The 25,021-nt window shown below is 43.1% G+C and overlaps 1 protein-coding gene across 1 annotated transcript in view; it reads left to right on the forward strand.

Moving 5' to 3' along the window:
• LOC127446838 (polypeptide N-acetylgalactosaminyltransferase 13) overlaps positions 1–25,021 on the forward strand; it is a 168,792-nt gene that overhangs the window by 40,082 nt on the left and 103,689 nt on the right. Inside the window, exons 3-5 of the mRNA XM_051708121.1 lie at positions 480–648; positions 5,901–6,067; positions 7,180–7,387. Coding sequence (XP_051564081.1) covers positions 480–648; positions 5,901–6,067; positions 7,180–7,387 — 544 coding nt within the window. The remainder of the gene's footprint in view (positions 1–479; positions 649–5,900; positions 6,068–7,179; positions 7,388–25,021) is intronic.

Here is a 25,021-nt window from a genome sequence, read left to right on the forward strand (position 1 = left end):
TAAAATAAATAAACTGCTATTTACTTTCATTAACTATTATACTAAATACTAACTCATTGTACTATTATTAGCTATCAAAATGATTGCATAAACATTCTGCAATGTACTATATATATTAATATATAGAAACACAAACTGCTTTAACTAAAATGTACATAACACACTTTTGGCACCTTTATTAAATCCACTTGTGAAAATTAATCTATTTTTCATTCTTTTATTATTTATTTCTTATTGTGTGTGTATATATATATATATATATTTCTCTTTCATTTGATCATAACTTTTAGTTGTTTTAATTTTTGGTCAAAATCCACTATTTCTAGGTCACTAATTAAATGACACTGACCATGTTAACTCCTTCTACAAAAAAATAAAAGACTGCAAAACTTTTGCACCCTGCTGTATATTTATTTGGCACGTACTGTAATTGCATTGTATATTGTATAAACAATTTGCATGTTTTTTCTGTGTTTCAGCGGTGATGTCTCGCACACACGAAGCTCCAGGTGAAATGGGGAAGGCAGTGATTATTCCTAAAAATGAACAGGAGAAGATGAAGGAGCTCTTTAAAATTAATCAGTTTAACCTGATGGCCAGTGACATGATCACACTCAACAGAAGTCTGCCTGATGTCAGACTGGACGGGTAAGTGTGTGTTTACATGAGAGACTAACGGTTGGGGTGTAACGAAATACAAGTAACGGGAATACGTATTTAAAATACAAAATATAAGTAACTGTATTCCACTACAGTTACAATTTAAATCATTGGCAATTAGAATACAGTTACATTCAAAAAGTATTTTGATTACTGAAGAGATTACTTTATTGTCATTTGTTTCATTTAATATTTAGTCCTTTCAGATGGAAACATTTATACATATAAATGATGCGATCCAAAGTGCATTTGAACAGCGGTGAAACACTTTCTTATGATGTGTTACATTCATACGAGCAGACAGAGAAGTAAGTTTGAAGTAAGTTTGGAGCAGAAGAAATAGAAATAAACCTTGTGTAAATTGTCAGCTTTATGCTAAGCTAAAATGCTATTTCTAGCCATCTTACATGTACATGTTACCAGACATGATCATATTTTTTTATCAAGAAAATTCACGTTAGATCATAATTTTTTTCTAGTAAGACCTTTGACATTAGGGCAAAAATCGTATTCTTGATAATAATTTTTGTATTGTTTTCCTGTAAAAAATATCTAAAAATCCTTAAAACAAGATCAATTTGATTTATCTTGTTTTAGAAACAACACTGCGTAAGATATTTAGGTTTTTCAGAGAATGTAATTTTTAACGTGTATTTTGTCTTACTGTACTGGCAGAGTTTTTATAGTCAAAACAAGTGAAAAAATCTACCAGTGCTGAAGAAGTAATCCAAAGTATTTAGAATAGGTTACTGACCTTGAGTAATCCTAATGAAATACGTTACATTTTACTGCATGTATTCTGTAATCTGTAGTGGAATACATTTCAAAATAACCCTCCCAAACCTGTAGACTAATGGCACTAATTACAACATCCAATCAGATGCCACAGCCACCAAAACAACACAAATCAACATTTATTAGTTTAGTCATGACAACTCTCTGTAAGACTTAACATGTTGATGTGAGTATGACATATTAATAGGATATTGGTCTTGGGAGAATAAGTCTACTAGTGCTGCTGCTGTTGCAGAGCAAGATACTTGCTACTGCTAGAAAATAAACACACATACGGAGTTAGATTGTGAGCATGCTGCTTCTGCTGCACAATTAGACAAAATGCAAGACATGTTGAATAGAGCATGTTTTACATGCTGCAGCACAAATAGACATTACAAACAATCCCCCAACAAAGCAGGGAAGCTGGTGCTCGGGCACCTCAGCCGGCTGGGGCTTCGGGTCAACTGGGAAAAGAGCAAGCTCTCTCCGGTTCAGAGCATCTCTTTTCTCGGATTAGAGTTAGACTCAGTCTCAATGATGGCGTGCCTCACGAGCGAGCGCGTGCGCACAGTCAGTGCTGAACTGCCTGAAATCGTTCAGGCAGAGAACGGCAGTCCTACTGAAACAGTTTCAGAGGCTCCTGGGGCATTTGGCATCCTCGACCGCGGCCACACCGCTCAGGTTGATGCATATGAGACCGCTTCAGCACTAGCTTCAGACTTGAGTCCCGTGGTCGTCACGCTGATCTGTCACCACCTCTTCAGCCCTTGGTTGGACCTGGCATTTCTACGGGCAGGAGTTCCCCTAGAGCAGGTCTCCAGATGTATCGATGTCACGACAGACGCCTCCAAGACAGGGTGGGGCGCCGTATGCAATGGGCACACAGCCGCCGGCTCTTGGACTGGCCCGCGAGTGCATTGGCACATCAACTGCCTCAAGTTGCTGGCAGTCTTGCTTGCCCTGCAGAGGCTTCGGCTGTTGATCCATTCGATGTGTTAGTCTGGAATGACAACACGGCAACGGTAGCATACATCAACCTCCAAGACTGCCTGCGTTCCCATCGCATGTCACAACTCGCCCCCGTATCCTCCTCTGGAGTCAGCAGCGTCTCAAGTCGTTGTGAGCCACTCACATCCCGAGCGACCTCAACACCGCTGCAGACATGCTGTCATGACAGGTCATGTTCAGGGGAGAGTGGAGACTCCACCCCCAGGTGGTCCAGCTGATTTGGAGTCGATTCGGGCAAGCACAGGTAGACCTGTTCACTTCACAGGAATCCTCCCACTGCCCACTATGGTACGCCCTGATCGAGGCTCCCCTCAGTACAGACGCACTGGCACACAGCTGGCCTCCAGGGCTACACAAGTATGCATTCCCCCCAGTGAGCCTACTTGCACAGACCCTGTGCAAGGTCAGGGAGGACGAGGAGCAGGTCGTCCTAGTAGCACCCTGCTGGCCCACCCAGACTTGGTTCTCGGACCTCACTCTCCTCGCAACAGCTCCCCCCCCCAGTAAATTCCCCTGAGGAAGGACCTTCTTTCTCAGGGACGGGGCACCATCTGTTACCCGTGACCAGTCCTCTGGAATCTCCATGTCTGGCCCCTGGACGGGACATGGAAGACCTAAGTGGCCTACCACCCGCAGTGGTAGACACGATCACTCAGGCTAGGGCCCCCTCTTGGAGGTGCCTGTATGCCTTGAAGTGGCGTCTGTTCGCTAAGTGGTGATATTCCTGACGCGAAGACCCCCAGAGATGCGCAGTTGGGTCGGTGCTTTCCTTCCTGCAGGAGAGGCTGGAGTGGTGGCTGTCCCCCTCCACCTTGAAGGGGTATGTGGCCACTATAGCGGCGCACCACGACGCAGTGAACGGTAAGTCTCTCGGGAAGTATGACCTGATCATCAGGTTCCTTAGAGGCGCGAGGAGGCTGAACCCTCCCAAACTGCGCCTCATCCCCTCGTGGGATCTCTCTGTGGTCCTGAGGGGCCTGCGGGAGCCCCCTTTGAGCCCATGGAGTCAGTTACGCATCTATTTGGATCGCACGCAGAGCTTTATATGCTCTGAGCAGCTCTTTGTCTGCTTTGGAGGTCAGCGGAAAGGGAGCGCTGTCTCCAAACAGAGGATCGCCCACTGGGTCATTAATGCCACCGCTTTGGCATATCATGCCCAGGATGTGTCGCCCCCCTTGGGGCTACGAGCACACTCTACTAGGAGTGTGGCGGCCTCCTGGGCTCTGACCAATGGCACCTCTTTAGCAGACATCTGCAGAGCAGTGGGCTGGGCAACACCCAACACCTTCGTGAGGTTTTACAATCTCCAGGTTGAGCCGGTCTCGTCCCGTGTGTTGTCAGGTACGAGCAGGTAAGTTGCGGGACAGCTGGCCGGGTGTACCACTTGCGTATAGTGCCTTTCCCCTCCCGGAGGTGAAGATGTGCACTTTTCACCCCCCAGTCATGTTCACGAAGTCGTGGACCCTGGATGTCCTTCCTCCTTAGCCCTGTGGCAGGCGAGTTTGTGGAGAAATTTGTTGCTGGCCCAGTATGTGTGCTAGTAGGCCCTGTACTGGGGTAGGTGGTCCACATGTGCTGGTTACCTGTCAGTAACCCCGTGTGATGTATCTTCCATGAGACGGTTTCTCTGCTGGCAAACCCACGTCTTCCTTGGGCAGAGTCCCCTCTGCCACCAGTCGCCGTGTTTGTAGAGCTTTGTCCCCTCTGGGTACGACCTACCACGGGGACATTTCCACACGCGGCTCTGCTGACTCAGCTCAGTGAAACCATGTGACGTATTTCCACTCACTACCCTCCCTTCGGGCAGGGTGTGGTCTCCGCGGTGACTTCCCCTTGGGAGGGACACCCCCCGACGCGGACACTTATGGCCTCCAGTTGATCAAAAAATTAATCTTTTTTGGGGGAGAAAAAGAAGAGAAGAGGCCACGGCTGGGGTAGCCTGTCCCCATTTTTTGGCAGTCGTGGCATGCAAATTCCACTCGCCAATTCCTATTGGCCTTTTCTCAAAGATCAGAGGTGTTTGGGACTCCCAAGACTGACCCCTAGTGTTACTACATTGACACAACGTCTCGTTCCCTCCATCAGGGAATGGAGGTTACGAAAGATGTCAGGTGTTGCGACAAGAAGACTTCATCACATTAATGACAACAACAGCTTCTGATAGCGCTCCATCACGAGCACGAGCCTTTAAGCAAGAATTCACCACGTGTTAATCACAATGTTAAGCAGCTGAATATTAGCATGGAAGAAAGATGGAATTTTTAAAATATAATCAGAAAGACAATGATCAGAAATACAAATAATTATTGTATATTGAAATTTTATATTAAAATGAATTACGGCGAAAGAACGCTAGTGTTGGGTGATGATTGCCATGACCAAAAGTTTGTTATGGTATTTAAAAAAATAAAAATAAAAAATATTTGTTCAGAAAACATGGTAAAGTGTTCCGTTCACATGTGGAAATAAAACCTAAAGGTCAGTACTACATCTCTATCTCCTATGAAATATTTTGAATAATCATATCATAATTTTACTGTAATCTAATGCTTTGCCATCTCAGCAGCATCAAATCCTGAATTAAATTGAATTTAACTAATAAAATAAATAAATAAATAAATAAAATACTGAGAATGTCATATAATCTTTATTTTGTTCACATAATTATAGGACAAGGTTAACCAAATTCAAATCTGTGTAACGAAAAGGCAATAATATATAATATTTTTGTTTTCGTTTGGTAATTTATTTAATTTTATTTAATCCAGAGAATGTTGCAAAAGTAAACAAAACCATAATTTAATATAGACTCTGGCTGTTGCAAGTGTCTGAGTGAAACACGTTGAAGCGTCTCTATTTTGTTATAAGAAAATCGACATTATATAGTAGTCATTTGTATAGTCCTTATTTATCTTGTAATAACCAAAAAATAAAAAAAAAAATAAAAAAAATAGATATGTGATGGTAAACTTATAGATATAAAATAATCATATAAGTATGATTTATTTAAGCAACAATATATATCGCAAAACTATTACATATCTCGGGTCATTAACAACACACTTTTGATAATTAAGCAATTAGAAAAAAATATATTCTTTTTTTTGTAAATGTTGTCATTTTTAAAGAGGTGGGGGCATAAAAAATGGATGAGATAAAGGGGTTTGAAAGAGGTACTGGGTCACTAAAGACCCGATAATTTAAGGGTTAAAATGACTTCAGAATGACTTAATATACTGATATACTGTTGAAGTCATAGTGACATTTTTTCAAGCAATGGGTCTCAAGTGATGCTTTTCAATAGTTTTTTTCTTGTATGTTTAGCCTTATGTTCTTAAAGTAATGTAGATTTCTGTACCTGCTCAACATGTCTGAATACACTATGGTTTATTTAAGCAGGTGACACCCAGTTTTTATCAAATATATTAAACCTCTGTTGTTGTGTTGTTCCTCAGCTGTAAGACAAAGACATTTCCAGATGACCTGCCAAACACCAGCATTGTGATTGTATTTCATAATGAGGCTTGGAGTACATTACTGAGAACCATACATAGTGCCATAAACCGTTCGCCACGGCACCTGCTGCTGGAGATACTGCTGGTGGATGATGCTAGCGAGAGAGGTGCACATCATATCACCATTGTTTTATTCATTTATTAATTGTCTGTATTGAAAATAAAGGACGTATTTTTATAAAACTACACAACAGACTTTCACAAATATGATCTGGTCATGCTTAGACACTTAACTTGATCATTTACACAATGGCAAGAAAATGAACAGGTTGGAAATAAAGAGCTAATGTTGGTCATTGCTCAGTGAGGGACTGACATTCAGCTTGAAGTTAATTTTTATATTTTTTCAACAATCTTTTGAAACGTTAATTTCATCATACCAATTTCTGAATTTTATACCGAATTTTATCAAACAGGATGGAATGTTTTAGGAAGAGACCAGCCAACTAATACCACAAAACATAACAGAATTCATCAAATCCATTGCTAATATTTACTGATTTTTGTGCTGTTGTTTTCCTACCAAAAATGATGTCACTTCCTGGTTAAGGATGTCATGATGGAACTGACTTTGATATTTTTAGTTGAACAGATATTACAAAACATTAACAGTATTGAATGTGATATTGAGGACACAGGTAAAACCTATGTATTGATTACCAATTAAATCAATATTCGAAAGAAATTATGAAGTCTGAAACATTTTGATTAAAGAAATCAAGGACTGAGGAAAGATGTGGAATATTTCTTAATATATATATATATATATATATATATATATATATATATATATATATATATATATATATATATATATATGTTTAGTTTAATTTATATAGGCACCCAGAGACATGGCAAAAAATGTCAACATCCATTCAAACCAAAGTATGGAAATGATTTAAAATTCAACCCATGTTCATTTAATTGTGATATTGTGTTAAAAGAAAACTGACTAATATGATTTCCAACTTTAACAACTGTGAGGATAATATTTTATCCTATATACTGTATATATGCATAACAGGAAATACACTCTTAGTAAATGGCAGTATGACTCTAGCAGTCTTATTTGTGACTTTAATATATTCATATGTGTGACATGACTCACATATGGTCCACGTGAACCTTCATAAACATCATCCAGCTTCTTTTAGAGATTTAAAAGAAAGATGTGCTTAATGATAAACAGTAATTTTGGGTATGCTGGTCTTTTTTGCAGATTTCCTAAAGAAGAAATTGGAAGACTATGTTGTGACTCTGGAAGTTCCAGTGCGGATTTTGAGGATGGAACAGCGATCCGGGTTGATTAGAGCGCGGTTGAGAGGAGCAGCTGCCACACGAGGACAGGTCATCACCTTCCTGGATGCCCACTGTGAGTGCACTGTCGGGTGGCTGGAGCCACTACTGGCCCGTATCAAAGAGGACCGGTAAGTTTAAACTGTGATTCTTTAAAAGTGCACAAACAATTGTATTCTCATGACCTGACTAAGAGCATTTTCATTTGTCACACATAGTCTAACCTATCACTATAGGCATAGTCTGGTCCACTTTGTAGCTTATTCTGGCCAAGAACTGCCCATTTCAGCCCTAAAGTTGGTAAAGTAATTCTAATTTGGAAGGTCTGTAATGTTTATCATTAATTGCCACTGGTGATGTCTTTAGAAATTATCACAGTTTCTGCCTTATACATGAAACATACCTGACAGCATCTGAACATCTATAACTTAAGACGAAATGTATAGATCACATCTATTTCTCTGCTTCATTTAACTCCAAAAAAAGAGGCACCGCTATTCTGATAAATACAAATGTACCATATCACAACAAAACCACAATAATAGATTTTTTCATAAAGTATTCTCACATCTCAACAATCTTTCTGATTCAACAATTATAGTAGGGGGAGACTTTAATACAATTCTTATTCCAACACTGGACAGATAAAATCCTGGAAGCACTCACAGAACATGGCACTCATCTGTAGTTATAAAAAAATACTTAGAGGATCTAGGACTTAACGATTGTTGGCGATGTAAAAATCCATTAAGCAAAGAATACACCTACTACTCTCCCCCCACAAAAGCTACTCTCGTACTGACTACTTCTTAGTCAGTAATTATATTATATCTCAAATTACTAACTCTGAAATTCACCCAATAGCTATCTCAGACCATGGCTCAGTCAGCTTCAACCTAGAATACGAAACAGCCCCTCCGCCCTTAAGTAGGTGGCAGTTTAACACTTCACTCCTAGTAGACAAAGATTTCAACAATTCCCTCTCCAAAGAGTGGACATCTTTTATTGAACTGAACAACTCCCCTGAAATCTCACCATCAGTACTCTGGAAAAAGCAGTTCTTAGGGGACATATCATTTCATAGTCAACACACAAGAAAAAAAAAAAGGATCAAGAAAAGCAACAAGAACTGGAACACAAATTAAAACATCTATACTTCCAACATTACCACTCACCCAGTGAGCACACTTTAACTGAAATACAGAAAATTAAGACACAACGGACCCAATTTCTCATACAAAGACTGAGATTAAACTACTTTGAAAACAATGAAAAAGCTGTCAAATTCCTTGCTAATCAACTAAAAAGAAACAAAAAAAATCACTCATTACAGCAATCCAAGACACACAGGGAAATTTGATACACAACCCAAATGACATAAACAGCATTTATTATGATTACTATCAGGGACTCTACCGTTCAGACAAAGTATCAAATATTCCCAACATCAACCCTTTCCTTGATAATATTGAACTTTAACATTAACCAGAGAACAGGCCACCACATTAGACCAACCTATAACCGCAGAAGAACGTAGAAAGGCCATCTTCTCCATGCCCAACAATAAATCTCCTGGTCCTGATGGATACCCAATAGAATTCTATAAACACTTCTGGCAACTCTCCTTTATTTAACAGAATGGTTAATGAAATTAAATAATCAGGAATCATACCCACACACATGAACACAGCTCTTATTTCAGTGTTACTCAAACCTGACGAAAACCCTGCCCCCTCCTCCAGCTACAGACCTATAAGCCTTATTAATTGTGACCTAAAAATAATTAGTAAAGCACTAACAGATTAGAAACAGTCATATCTACATTAATCCATCCAGACCAAACAGGATCATAAAGGGCAGACATTCATCCACCAATATGCACCATCTATTCAGTCTCATCAGTATATCCCAGAGAAACCATCTCAATACCATAATTGCATCATTGGATGCAGAAAAGGCCTTTGATAAAGTCAACTGGACATTTATTTTTATTACCCTCAAGAAATTGGATTTGGGGAGTCGTTCATTTAGTGGATTAAAACTCTCTATAATTCACCATCTGCATCAGTTATAACTAATAATTACACCTCTAAAAGTTTCAGACTACAGAGACGCACAAGATAAGGATGTCCGCTGTTTCCTTTACTGTTTGACATTTTCATTGAACCACTTACAGCTGCCATTCGGCAAAACATTTATATCACAGGCATACAAACAAAGCACTTTCACCATAAAATTAGCTTTTATGCAGATGATATCCTGTTATACCTAACAAGCTCCTCAACAGCCCTTCCAGAAGTCCTCAATCTTGTATCTATATTCTCAAAAATCTCTGACTACTCCATAAATTGGTTTTAGTCTATAATTCTACCGCTAAACAAGGAAGGCTGGATTGCTGCGTCAAAAAAACTCCCTCTGACAATAACAAATTAAATACCTAGGTATTAATGTTTCCTCCAAGCTGTCAGAGCTATTCCCTTTGATTTATTCATAATTGCTGAAAAGCATTGAAGAAGGCCTCACCCATTGGAACAATTTACTCATATCAATAATTGGAAGAATAGCAGCTATAAAAATGACCATACTCCCCAGAATAAACTAAATAAAATAAAATCTCTTTTCCATGACCCCGGTCCAACCTACAACTCATTGGTCTAAAACTTTAGACTCTATCACAACAAAATTCTACTGGAAACATAAGAAACCATGAATCAAATTATCCACTCTGCAAAAATCAAAAGATCATGGAGGCCTAGCTGCCCCAAATTTCAGATTCTACCACCTAGAAAATCATCTTCAATATATACCTATATGGCTGCAAGAGACTCACCAATCACACCACCCCTGGCTGGATATAGAGCAATATGACTGCCAAGAACTATCAATATCAGACCTCCCGTTCCTTACCCAATCAATTAAAAAGCATAACTGTTTCAAAAACCCATTTATAGCAACGACTCTGACAGCTTGGTGGAAATCCAATCAAATCACTGGACACACCATATCATTAAACACATTCACCCCAATTTGGCACAACCTGGACTTTCAGATCAATAATAAACCATTAGCATTTAATTAATGAAAAACATTTGAAACACTTATTTCATCACTGCTCACTCATACCTTACGAATCACTAAAACAGACATATGACATCGGTTCCACTAGCTTCTTGAAATATTCACAACTTAAACATTGTTTAAAAGGAAAAACCAGCTTACCAAACAACATTCTACAACCCCCTCCAATTATCAATCAACTTAAACTCATAGCCACACACACACACACACAAAAAACCATTTCAAAAATACACAAACTTCAATTAAAAACAGACAACAACCTCCCTCAATCGTTTCAAGATTGGGATAAAGACCTATCTATCTCAATCGATAAAAACTTTTGGATGCGCATATGCAATAACTTCTACACAATGACCCACAACCCCAAATTGCAACTCATTCAGTATAAAATTCTACACAGAGCTTACCTTACACAATATAAACTACATAAAATTAAACTTATAGACAACGACACATGCACACACTGCTCATCAAACACTACAGATGATTATCTACATGCTACCTGGCTTTGCCCACCAATTCAAATATTCTGGACAAACGTCACACATACTTTATCCACAACCATTGGACGCAGCATTCCAGCCTCTACTTCTGTTTGTTTGCTAGGAGATCTTTCATCACTTGAACTCAATGTAATAAACCAACAGAATACCCCCATCTAGATAACAAACTCCTCCTAACGCCGGTGGCATCATTTAATTCTTGATATAAAAATGACGACATTACTCATAGAAATACCCATACTTGATAACAAAAATGGAATTTAAACTTGTAAAAAATATAATTACTGTATCTTTTACTGCATTTTTACTAGCAGAATTTCAAAAAGATCTGTCATTCAATTATGTTCAAAATGCAATTACAGATTATCTAAAATTTATTTCTTGTTGAAATTCCAATTTTACATATTAGCAATTTACTATTTACTAGTAAAAATGATACATTTTGAAATAATCATTAATTACATTGTTACTTGTGCAAATGTCCATTCCTGATATCAACCTCTGAATTGCAACTAGTAAAAAAGCAAAATTTTGATATCTGTAATTTGGCTTCACTTCATGTTTACACTTCATGTTTAACAACAATGTTAATTTCATATATCTGTAATGTGATTGTACAATAGCAAGCCCTTTCAACATTTAATCATGTGCAGGACATGAATTATAGATATTTATAATTACATTTTCACTACTTTAAGCTGAAGTATGCAATTTCTGCGCCACTAGTGCCACAGAACGGAATTGCAAAAATAAACAATGTTTTCAAAACAGATTTCTGAATACGCTCCTCGCCTGCAGTTGTTCAAACAGTCTGATAGTCTCACCCATAACTCACGCCATTGGTTGTGTAACATTGTTGGGAAGGGTCTAATCGGGTCACTCAAAACAAACGCAGGAATTTATATAGCGCCACAGAGACACAATGTTTACAATTTTAGAGAAAATTAACATATGAATGGTTTACTTATAGTTATCTCTGCATATTAAGCTGAGATAGGAGAATTTTAATAATAATAAAAGTTATATACTTTAGCTTTAAAATGCTAATTCTTGATATCAGCAATGAAATAACTACTAGTAAAAAAGCTGCTTTTTGATATCAGTTATTACGTTTGCACTAGTAAAATGTTTAATTCTTGTTAAATGAAAATATTCAAACTAAGCGTAATTTTGACCAATCAGAAAATGCTGTGCTAATTAATAATACAATAAATAGGGGCCTGGGTAGCTCAGTGAGTATTGACGCTGACTACCACCCCTGGGGTCGTGAGTTCAAATCCAGGGTGTGCTGAGTGACTCCAGCCAGGTCTCCTAAGCAAACAAATTGGCCCGGTTGCTAGGGAGGGTAGAGTCACATGGGGTAACCTCCTCGTGGTCGCGATTAGTGGTTCTCACTCTCAGTGGGGCACGTGGTGAGATGTGCGTGGATCGCGGAGCCATGTGATAAAATGCGCGGATTGACTGTCTCAGAAGCGGCGGCAACTGAGACTTGTCCTCCGCCACCCGGATTGAGGTGAGTAACCGCACCACCACGAGGACCTACTAAGTAGTGGGAATCGGGCATTCCAAACTGGGGAGAAAAAGGGATAAAATAATAATAATAATAATAATAATAAGAATACAATAAATATTAAACATGGGCATATATCTGGGATTATATGGGGAAATTGATTGAAATTTCTGGCAAAATACAACTGAACCCTTGACATGCAATTTTATTTTTCCTCTTTCAGATTTTCTTGTTTTTGTTTTTACTAAACATGGGGTAGGTAGTAGTGTCTGAACTTTCCTCATTTTCCTAACCATAAGTAAACACAGTCCTTTTATTCTCTTTGACATGGGTAACGTATTACTTTCAAAGTCGTATACCCTCCTTCATCTTTTCAATAAAGCGCTCGGCTGCATATAATGCTTGAGAAAAAGACAGGTGTATACAGGTGTTCTCAAGGAAACTTTTTTTTTTTTGCTACTAAGCACCTCAGACAAAACTCTTAAATATATTTCAAAGATTGAATATCGATAACCTAATAACCTTTTTTAAAATAAAGAGTTTTATTTTTTATTTTTTTTAAAGCACTATTGTAGCAGCTTTGCAACTTGTAAACATGACTTTGTTTCCTGGTGCGTTGATAAAGACCTGTGCACCCTGCTCCTGGAAATAGCTTAAAGGGGTCATGAAATGCAATTTTCACCATGAGGTCAACTGATAATGTTATAAAAGTTTTGATTGCACGAATATTACTATAATTTAGTAATATATGATCATTTTCCACCCTGTCTCTGGCCCTCTGTGTGAAACGCTCGGTTTTGGCCTAAGTGCCTCCTTAAAGCTTCAATGTAAACGGCCACTGTTCTGATTGGCTAACATCATACAGCCCCTCAAATTCAGACATATTTTAAACTCAGTCGGAAGAGAATGAACAAGCTCCTCAACATTATAAAACTAAATGTCAGGGTTTACACACAATGCACATCCAACACATTGCATCCGAATATATTAAACTGTTCACCTCAAGCACAACTGTTAACACTCAGCACCACAGTATCTATACTATACTACTATACAACTATCAAACAGTCATGACATTTGAAATATTCATGAATTTACTTATGTTTTTGTCAGGATCCAAGTGTTTTAACTGCCCCGTTCTTCAATAACAGTGCCTTTGCAAAGCTTGAATCATATTATGACTGGTTCACAAGCAATCCATGCTGACATAAGTTAAAAAAAAAACACACATACATAGTCCAAAGCATGGTAATATGATGCACAGACATACTGAAGGCTCACTGAGGCGCACATTGCCGGAAACACATCGAAGCGGTCAAAGATGTCCATATAGTTCATGTTTACATACACCAACAATTAAAAATAGCGCATATGTGCAAAAGAACACATCCATGATGCATTTGTGCTCAAAACAACAAGAGGCAGCAGCTGAAAGAAGAGATTTGCTTCTCCTTTTCAGAGTTGTAAATTGACACCGCGTCTTTTAAAAGTGGCTAGATACATAGCTGTGGTCAAAGAGTCTGTGTAGTTCATGTTTTTATACAAAATAATTATAAATAGTCCAGATGGTGTTCAGGAATAGTTAGGCCACTCAAGGCCTGCTCTTTTGACTTGAACTGAGTGCCAGTGGGTGGGGCCAAGGGTATGATGATGCATGTTGTGGGACTTGTAAATACAACTGAGCAATGTGTTGTGACGTCATTAACACATAGATTTCAAAATGAGACCTTTCAGCAGGGTGGCAACTATAAATGCTCTTTTTAGACTGGGGAGGAAGTTTTGAGTTCTGAAATTTACGGTATGTTTTTATAGTACAGTTACCTCTTATATGTCTAAGTATCAAGGACAATTCTCCATTTCATGACCCCTTTAAAGCCAGCCAATCATATTGGAGCTTACTGTATTGATAAAGCTCGTGCCATTGTATTTAATATTAGACAGTCTGAAGACAGTCTGTGTGCCATCTGGTGCTGAGACTAGCTTTTCATAGATTGCAATTTTGCAAATACTTAATATTAGTGGCAGGGAAAATATATTTTATTATGGTATTTGTTCTCTGTCCATCGTTCTTTCTTTCTTTTTCTATATTTATAGACAGTGTTACCAGTCATCATACTTTAACAAAAGGAAAAGGGACCTGTAATATACTCCAGTAAAAGTTTTAAAGTAACTGATATTGCATACTTAAAGCAAGTAAATTGCAAAAATAAATACAACTCTTGTGTTGGTAAAAGAAGATTAAAAGAACCCGAAGAGTGAACTGTTCATAAATTGGACATCACTACCAAGCCACTTACTTTTCCATAAAAGTTTTAAAGTGTTTTGAAGATATTGGATTAAAAGCATATATTTTATTTTCAAACTGTAGTGAAGTAGAAATTAAAGTCATCAGTAATAAGCCTTTTCTTCTTTGTTACTAAACACCTCTGATTATTTAACTAGCTGCTTTGGTTCGGGGATTCTCCGAGAATAATCCTGTTATCCATCAGTATGTAAAATGATCTTTATTTAATTCACACACATTCAGGTACCGAATTTAGAATGACATTACAGACAATATCCTGTTACTATTGCAACACACACACACACATTGTTTCAAGCTTACTCACTCTCACGCTCATGTGCACTTGTGTGTTTGACTCAGGAAAGTTCTCTATGAATTGCATGCTCTGTGTGCTGCATACAGTACTTATTAGACATGTATGTTAACTTTCTGCCACTGAATCTCTGAGCAGAGAGGCTTGGGTTGGTCATTTGGATGTATGTAGTATTGTGTGGTTCCTGTATTGAGTTTGCATTGATCAGATCATTCTAGTGCTGAAGCTGAAAGTGTTTATCTAATTAGCATTTACTGCTATTGAGCTGAGAGGAGCTGCAGGACAGTTTGGACGGTTTCTATTTGGAGATGCATCTGGAGGTATTCTGTTTAAGTCATATAATGTATGGTCAAGAGTTATAAGTAGTGTTGGTTAATGGAAGCATCACTATTACTATTGCCTATGCTAAGGTTTATTTTTTTTCTAAAACACTGACTCTAATTGTTAAATTTTGGCATGTAACTCAAACTTTACTATGGACATAAATGATGTTTTCCTCTGCCTAATTTTATTTAAATTTTTTAAGAATATCTCGGCTTCGTAGGTCTATACAATGAAAGTGAATGGTGATCAGGCCTTTGAAGCTCCAAAAAGGAGATAAAGTCAGGCACTTACCTGCTCGTGCCTGCCAATACATGGGACGAGACCGGCTCAACCCGGAGATTGTAGAACCTCACAAAGGTGTTGGGTGTTGCCCAGCCCACTGCTCTGCAGATGTCTGCCAAAGAGGTGCCACTGGCCAGGGCCCTGGAGGCCGGCACACTCCTGGTAGAGTGGGCTCGTAACCCCGCAGGGGGTGGCATGTCCTGAGCCTGATATGCCATCGCGATGGCGTCAATGACCCAGTGGGCGATCCTCTGTTTGGAGACAGCATTTCCTTTCCGCTGTCCACCAAAGCAGACAAATAGCTGCTCAGAGCTTCTAAAGCTCTGCGTGCGATCCACATAGATGCGTAAAGCTCGCACCGGACACAGCAACGCCAAGGCTGGGTCTGCCTCCTCCTGGGGCAGCGCTTGCAGGTTCACCACCTGATCCCTAAAAGGGGTTGTGGGAACCTTGGGCACATAGCCCGGTTGGGGTCTCAGGATCACGTGAGAGTAACCCGGACCGAACTCCAGGCACGATTCACTGACAGAGAATGCCTGCAGTTCCCCTACCCTTTTGATGGAAGTGAGCGCAGTGCCTTAAGAGAGTGCCTTAAGCTCAGCTGACTCCAAGGGCTCAAAGGGAGCTCCCTGTAGACCCCGAAGGACTACAGAGAGGTCCCACGAGGGGACGAGGCGCGGTCTGGAGGGATTCAACCTCCTAGTGCCTCTCAGGAACCTGATGATCAATTCCTGCTTCCCCAAGTACTTACCATCTACTGCATCATGATGAGCCGAACTAGCGGCTACATACACCTTCAGGGTGGAGGGGGACAGCCGCCCCTCCAGCCTCTCCTACAGGAAGGAAAGCACTGATCCGACTGTGCATCTCTGGGGGTCTTTGCGTCAGGAAGAACACCACTTAGCAAACAGACGGCACTTCAAGGCATACAGGCGCCTCGTAGAGGGCGCCCTAGCCTGAGTTATCGTATCTACCACCGCGGGTGCCCCGTCCCTGAGAAAGAAGGTCCTTCCTCAGGGGAATTCGCTGGTGGGGGGGGTATGCTGTCGCGAGGAGCGTGAGATCCGAGAACCACATCTGGGTGGGCCAGTAGGGTGCTACTAGGATGATCTGCTCCTCATCCTCCTTGACCTTGCACAGAGTCTGTGCAAGTAGGCTCACTGGGGGAAACGCGTATTTGCATAGTCCAGGGGGCCAACTGTGTGCCAGCGCATCTATACCGAGGGGTGCCTCGGTCAGGGCGTACCAAAGCGGGCAGTGGGAGGATTCCCGGGAAGCAAACAGGTCTACCTGTGCTCAACCGAATTGACTCCAAATCAGCTGGACCACCTGAGGGTGGAGTCTCCACTCTCCCCTGAGGGTAACCTGACATGACAGCGCATCCGCTGCGGTGTTGAGGTCGCCCGGGATGTGAGTGGCTCATAACGACTTGAGGCGCTGCTGACTCCAGAGGAGGAGACGGCGGGCATGTTGTGACATGCAGCGGGAGTGTAGACCGTCTTGACGGTTGATGTACGCTACCGTTGCTGTGTTGTCCGTCCGTCCGGACCAACACGTGCTTGCCCTGGATCAATGGCCGGAACCTCCGCAGGGCGAGCAGTACTGCCAACAACTCTAGGCAGTTGATGTGCCAAAGCAGCCGCGGGCCAGTCCAGGAGCCAGCAGCTGTGTTCCCGTTGCATACGGTGCCCCAGCCCATCATGGAGGCGTCTGTTGTAACCATGACGCACCTGGAGACCTGCTCTAGGGGAACCCCTGCCCGTAGAAATGCAAGGTCGGTCCAAGGACTGAAGAGGCGGCGACAGATCGGCGTGATGGCCACACGATGTGTCCCGCGGTGCCATGCCCATCTCAGAACTCGAGTCTGAAGCCAGTACTGAAGCAGTCTCATATGCATCAACCCGAGCGGGGTGGCCGCCACTGAGGATGCCATATGCACCAGGAGCCTCTGAAAAAGTTTCAGTGGAACAGCTGTCCTCCATCTGAACATCTTCAGACAGTTCAGCACCAACTGCGCGTGCTCGTTCATGAGGCGCACTGTCATTGAGACTGAGCCAAACTCCAAACCGAGAAAAGAAATGCTCTGATTCGGTGAGAGCTTGCTCTTTTCCCAGTTGACCTGAAGCCCCAGTCGGCTGAGGTGCCGGAGCACGAGGTTTGCGCACAGCAACTCTCGAGAGTGAGCTAGGATTAGCCAGTCATCGAGATAGTTGAGGATGCGGATGCCCACTTCCCTTAATGGGGCAAGGGCTGCCTCTGCGACCTTCGTGAAGATGCGATGGGACAAGGACAGGCCGAAGGGGAGGACCTTGTACTGGTATGCCTGGCCTTTGAAGGCAAACCGCAGGAAGGGTCTGTGTTGAGGTAAGACCAAGATGTGGAAGTACGCATCCTTCAGGTCTACCGACGTGAACCAATCTTGATGCCGGATGCTCGCTAGAATGTGTTTTTGCGCCAGCATCTTGAACCGGAGTCTGTGCAAAGCCCGGTTCAGTATTCGCAGGTCCAGGATTGGTCGCAACCCACTGTCTTTCTTCGGTACGAAGTAAGGGCTGTAGAACCCTTTCTTCATCTCGGCTGGAGGGACAGGCTCTATCGCGCCCTTGCACAGAAGGGTAGCGATCTCCGCAGGCAAGGTAGCGGCGTTCTTGCCCTTCACCGAGGTGAAGCAGACGCCGCTGAACCTAGGCGGGCGCCTGGCGAACTGAATCGCGTAGCCGAGTCGGATGGTCCAGGTCAGCCATCGCGACGGGTTGGAGAGCGCGAGCCCAGCGCCCAAACACCGGGCGAGGGGGACCAAGGGAATGATCACATCGGATGCACCGGCGGGTGGAGCCTTGTGGCGGGGCAGAGCTCGAGGTGCCACGTCGAGGGTATTTGAGCTCCGTGACCATGCTGAGCCCAGGGACATCGAAGCACTTACCTGGCTCCTGCCGACCACCATAAGATTGGCCGAGGAGGGGGGAGGAGGAGTCTTGTCCCTGTAGTCCACCAGAACCAATCTCGTGTGGGCGTGTTTGTGCCACAGCTGGGCGCACAGGGGCGAGGGGACTGCCGCTGGAGTGCCATACCTGCAAAGATGGGATGGTGGACGGTGGTAGTGACGACGGCCATGCGCACCGGAGATGTGACCCAGGGAACAAGAAAACCGCTCTTTTGTTGAATTTTTGGGTACCGCAGCCTCTTGGACATGTGGAGAAATTAAATGAAAATGAAACAAAAGATTCTCCTCCCGGCCCTCCACCGGGGGATGGAGTGGTCTGCTCACCAGCTCAAGAGAAGCGGGTCTCCTCGCCCCTGGGTCGCCCATCTCAGGGGCGCTTCGAAGCCTTCCTCGGGTTCTTAGCGGCCGGCCGTGAGATGGGTGGCGTCTACTTCCTGCCTTGGGCTCCACACCGGGGACGGGCTGCGGGCTGCAGTGGAGCCGGTGTTGTTGCTGCAGGAGGACGCCCTTGGTGATGAGCAGACAGGCTGCGGGATCTTGAGCCATGCCGGGGCAAGATGTGTTGTATGGCCTCTGTCTGCTGCTTCACCATCGCGAACTGCTGGGAAAAGTCCTCGACAGTGTAGCCGAATAGGCCAACCTGGGAGATGGGGGCGTCAAGGAACCGTGCCCTGTCAGCCTCTCGCATCTCAACCAAGTTGAGTGGCGCTCCTGGACCACCAGGGTGGACATCGCCTGCCCGAGAGACCGCGCCGTGACCTTCGTCGCCCGGAGAGCGAGGTTGGTCGCCAAGTGCAGTTCCTGCATCAATCCTGGATCAGAACTACCCTTGTGCAGTTCTTTTAGCGCCTTGGCTTGGTGTATTTGCAGGAGATCCATGGCGTGCAGGGCGGAGGCGGCTTGTCCAGCGGCACCGTAGGCTTTAGCCGCCAGGGACAGTGTAAACCTACAGGCCCTGGACGGGAACTTCGGGCACCCACGCAAGGTGGCAGCGCTCTGCGGACACAAATCCACCGCGAGCGCCTTATCCACCTGGGAGATCACCGAATACCCCCTAGCTGCTCCACCATCAAGGGTAGTGAGAGCGGGGAAGCTGAAAGACTGAGACCGGGCAGTAAAAGGTGCCTCCCATGATCTTGTCAGCTCCTCATGCACTTCCGGGAAGAAAGGAATGGGGGTGGGGTGTGGCCGTGGGCGGCGCTCCTAGCCCAGGAACCAATCGTCGATCCGTGAGGGTTCAGGGGAGAGTGGAGGGTTCCACTCTAGCCCGAAGCTCGTAAGACAGCGATCGTGGCCATCAGAAGCGGAGAGATAATGACCGCAACCAGGAATAACACACAAACGGAAAGGCATCTTTAAAAAGACGTGCTTTAAAGTGTGTGCCGCTCTTTTAGGAAGAAAATATACTCTTTTAGAATATACTCTTTTGTTGTTCTGCCGAAGCGCCCAGGGGCGTTCTCTGCATTCCACGGGTGCAGAGGGGGAGAAGCTGCTGAAATGCGCCGTAGAATCCAGCAGATGAGGTGAATGAACTCGCAGATGAATTCAGCTTCAATTAACAGAACCGGTTCTATTAATTGAGTGATTGCATACCAGCTCCTTTTATACCCATATGTCCGGGGGAGTGGCATGCAAATTTTTCAAAAAAGCAGAGGTGTTTGGGGCTCCCAAGAGTGACCCCTAGTGTCACTACATCGACACAACGTTGAGTGAGTGACAGACAGGGAAACCACTTTGCAACACCTTGGTAACCATCCTAGCTTCATGCAATTTTTTATGTTAATGATTTAAAACAAAGAAATTGGCTATTCTCAAAACAAAAAAGCTAATTATATGGATATCACAAACATCGTATGAACAAGAGAAATCCAAGTGATCACATTAGACATTTGCAATGCTGCTACTCCTAATTTACAATGGGGGTGTAATGGGGGTTACTGCAGTTATAAACCAGAATAAACCGTTGACTTAATGTGTGTTATGGAGAAGACGTGTGGTGGTAGTTTATGATTGTGTAAGGCCCTCTGCCTTTCTATGGAAGGAGGAAGCGGGGACCGGGTGAACACTCCAACAAACTTTAATTGTAGCAGTTTTCAGTGTACATCAACATAAACATAACCGTGCTTTCCAGCACACCAAATAAAACACATTCCACACACAACGGCCTTGCTTTTCAGCAGACACCTTGACACAAACACACACAGCTCCGTGCATCTCTCTGTCCTGTCTGCCGCTGTCTTCTTCCTTAACTACTCCCGCTGCTCCTCACTGGAATGCGAGACCAGTGTGGCACACAGGTGTAACTCGTTCACCATTTATCTTCCCAGCCTTGCTCTGCCCAGATGCTGTTTGGCCAGGCCCTGCTCATCACAATGATGAATTCCAGTTATCCTCCCTTTATCTTCTGGTTTAGTCAGTTTTGAATCGACTATGTGCATGGTGTATTTTAATCTAAACGACACACTCATGACAAAAACCAGCTGGCATATTAAAACATCCCAGCCAGAAGAAAATAGCTGAAGTGTGTATTTTTTTTTTAATTTTTTTTTTTTTATTTAAAATACTTTTTCCTTTCCCAGCTTAATATGAAGATATACCTATAAGTAAGCCATCTGTAATCTGATTAACTCAAACTGTAAACTCTGTAATGCTATACAAATTCCTCTTTTTTTTGTTTGAGCAGCCTATTTGCAGATTTCCAAAATGTAATTTATATTTATGAGTAAAGTGCTACCTGATTTGTTAGGGTTAGTTGTAGGGTTAAAGGGATAGTTCACCCAATTAATCACGAACTCAAGGACTCCTCCTACTCACCACCAGAGGTCCCTCTCGCCCGAGTTCTGAGGGCACCTCGAACTACACTTCCCAACATGCCAACCTGGACTGATTACACTCACACCTGTTCCCTATTTCATAGACTATTTAAGCGCTGTTCAAACAGTAATCATTGCAAAGTATTGTTTTGCTCTTGCTAAAATTTCTGAGCATTTACTTCTGTTTACCCTGCCCTGCCCTGCCCTGCCTCCCACCATTTGATACTCTGCTGCCTGCCTTGTTTACCCATTGTTTACCTGGACTCTTACTGTGATTGTTTGCTGCCTGTCCTGACCATTGCCTGTTTATTACTATGTCTCTCATCTGCCTACACTGTTCCATTACTGGTGATTTACCCTGCCTATCTGTTTATGAGTTGCACATTTACTATTAAACCGCATATGGATCTTAACCTCTGTTCTCCGGAGTCTGTGTTACAGGGACTATCTGTTTGTTCAACCAATGGCAAAAGGGGAAGAATACGTGAAGCTGTTTGAAAACAGCTTGTTTATTTTTGTTTTTTGCAATTTTGCAAACAGTCACTTGAAAAGAGAAAAGCCTCATTTGATAGCGATTACAAACCTCAACATTAGTTAGTGAACTGAACTACTTATAACATCTCATAACACACTCTTTTTTTATGATGTGAACTCTTTATTTACTATCACCTTTACTAAGACCTGAATCAATACATACATTTATGTTAAGTTATTAGCTAAGTTATTTACCTTGGAGGAAATGTAGGGTGTCCTCACTGATGTTATACATGTTCATGTAGGAATGAGGAATGACACACTTTAATCCAGAGAATGCTCTTCTCAATATTTATTTAAAATAAAAACATTGCGTGTATCCTCTATAGGTACTCGTCACCTTTACAAGTAGTGACCCAGCAACAATGTTTTAAAATTTTTTGGATCATTTAGATAAAATCCTACTTAAAACTACTCTAAAAAAACATTACTCCCGCAGGCTCTCATTGTAAAAAGGCAAGCGCTTGTCAGAAAAATGGTGGCAACAGTTGCTAAAACAAGATTGGCCAGAAATGCTTTTACGGCGGGGCTTAGCGAAGGGTCAATTATGACTTCTGAAGAGGGAAGTAGGATAATTCTGATAGCACAGGAAGATACCATAAGATATATATTTTTGGAAGAGAGTAAACGTGCATCACAGAAATAAATAATTCTCCAGAAATCAAAGGGAACTCTTCAGATATTGACAAGTTTGTCAGTAACATCTCACTTCTTAAACTAACAGATTATTTGGAAGCCTTGACATTAAAAGAATATGAATGTGCACATAAACGACTAAAAGACAATAAAACACACGGGAATATCCTGCTGAGATCTATAAACACTTCTGGAATACAGTATCACCACTGTTCATATGAATGGCAGACTAACATCAATTTCACCACACATTAATACTTCTTTGATCTCAGTACAGCTGAAGCCCAATAAAGATTTAACATTGTACACAAGCTTCCACCCCATTTCCAATCAATACAGATGTTGAAAACATTAGTCAAGCAATAACTATTAGATGATAGTGGTTTTGATAAAAAAAAAAAAAAAAAAAAAGAATGCTAGAATACATGACTTCATACAAGCATTATTGTCACATATTCCCTGTTTTTGTGTTGACTTTTATGTTGAAATTCTTGTTTAGTTCCTGTTTCCTGTTAGTTTGTAGTCCTTTTGTAGTTTCATTTTAGGATTGGTTTTCCCCTGATTGTTTTCCCCAGGTGTTCCTCATTTCCTTGTTTGCCCTGGTTTCTTTGTCAGTCTTCACATGTGTTGTCATGTTCTGTGCTTGGTTTCCCGTGTTTTTGTTTCATTCTATTCTGAGTTACTTTGTTTATTTTTGGTTTCCATTAAAAGCTGCGTTTAGATCCTCATTCCACGTCTGCCTCGTTACATAAAGACTGACCATCCGAAATGGATCTAGCAGTGTGCTTTGTCCAGTTGAGCCGAGCAAACGTACCAATTAGAGAATACTCTCGTCTGTTTAGCACCGTTGCCAGATACACGGGATTTACCGATTCCCACTTGAAGTCCTTGTATCAGATCGGCCTCCTCACAAGTGGAGGGAATTGCCGGAGACCGGTGATTACACGTGGGAGGAATATGTGGAGTTAATTTTAGAGACCTTCGCTTCAGAGGAACCTCCTCTCTCAACCTCGGTTCCGGTTTCTGAGTTTTCCACGCCTCAGCCTGTTCCATGTCATGTCACAGCAACGCCTCAACCTACTCCATACCATGTCACAGCCAAACCTCAGCCTGCTCCACGCCATGCCATAGCTACGCCTGAGTCTGCTCCACGCCATGTCACCACCAAGTTTAAGTCTACTCCACGCCATACCACAGGCCAGCCTCCCACGGCCCTTGTTTCCAAGTTAAATTATCCACCACTTATGTCGGTGCATAGGGTCATGAAGACCCTTCCTCACAGCTTGTCAGTACTCGTGCCTGCCATGGCCAATGAGCCCACACCTGCCACGGCCAACGAGCTAGAAGCCTCGTCCATCCCAGAGCCTGCGTTGCCAGCCTCGTCCGTCCCAGAGCCAGCGTTGTCAACTTCGGCCATCTGGAGGAGGAGAAGGAGAAGAAAAGTTTCTGTTCCCGAGTCTCCGCTCATGCCCATGACCACGGAGGTCATTCCCGAGTCTCCGCTCATGCCCACGACCACGGAGGTCGTTCCCGAGTCTCCGCTCATGCCCATGACCACGGAGGTTGTTCCCGAGTCTCATCCCATTAACACGACCACAGAGGTCATTCCCGAGTCTCTTCCCATGTTCGCGACCACGGAGGTCATTTCCCATCCATCCAGGACTCTTTGTCTCAAGCCTGCCACTGCTCCGCTTTCTACGGCTTCACCCCTCGAGCCTGCCATGGCTCTGCCCCCAGAGACTATTCCTCCAGTGGCTCCGCCCCCAGAGGCTAATACCTCCAGCGGCTCCGCCCGCTCCCCCAGAGACTCCTCCTACAGCAGCTCCACCGCCTGACCCAGTCCCTGTCCTGCGGCCGCCTCCCAGGCCTCCTGGCCCTGTCTCGGCCCTGCGGCTGCCTCCCAGGCCTCCTGGCCCTGTCTCGGCCCTGTGGCCGCCTCCCAGGCCTCCTGACCCTGTCCCCATCTCCTTGGTTTCCTGGCCATCCAGCTGATCTGCTCTGGTCTCCCTGGTCTCCTGGCCGACCGCCTGATCTGCCCTGGTCTCCTTGGTCTCCTGGCCATCCGCCTGATCTGCTTTGGTCTCCCTGGTCTCCTGGCCGTCCGCCTGATCTGCTCTGGTCTCCCTGGTCTCCTGGCCGTCCACCTGATCCGCTCTGGTCTCCTGGCCGTCCGCCTGATCTGCTCTGGTCTCCTGGCCATCCTCCTGATCTGCTCTGGTCTCCTGGCCATCCGCCTGACCTGATCTGGTCTACTTGGTCCTCCAAGCCTGCAGCCTGCAGCATCACTCTGGCTCTCCATCCCTCCAGCTCCGCCTTGGTTTCAAACCTCCCTGACTTTGCCTTGTTCCTTTGCTCCCCTTGCCCCTTGTACCCCCCTGAACTACCTGTTTTCCCCCACACTCCATGGACAATTTGTTTTTGTTTTTTTGAGCGTCTGGAATACGCTGTTTTTAAAAGGGGGGCTCTGTCACACATTCCCTGTTTTTGTGTTGACTTTTGTTGAAATTCTTTTTTGTTCCTGTTTCCTGTTAGTTTGTGGTTTTC

The sequence above is a fragment of the Myxocyprinus asiaticus genome, chromosome 10 (assembly GCF_019703515.2).
Source record: "Myxocyprinus asiaticus isolate MX2 ecotype Aquarium Trade chromosome 10, UBuf_Myxa_2, whole genome shotgun sequence".
NCBI lineage: Eukaryota > Metazoa > Chordata > Actinopteri > Cypriniformes > Catostomidae > Myxocyprinus > Myxocyprinus asiaticus.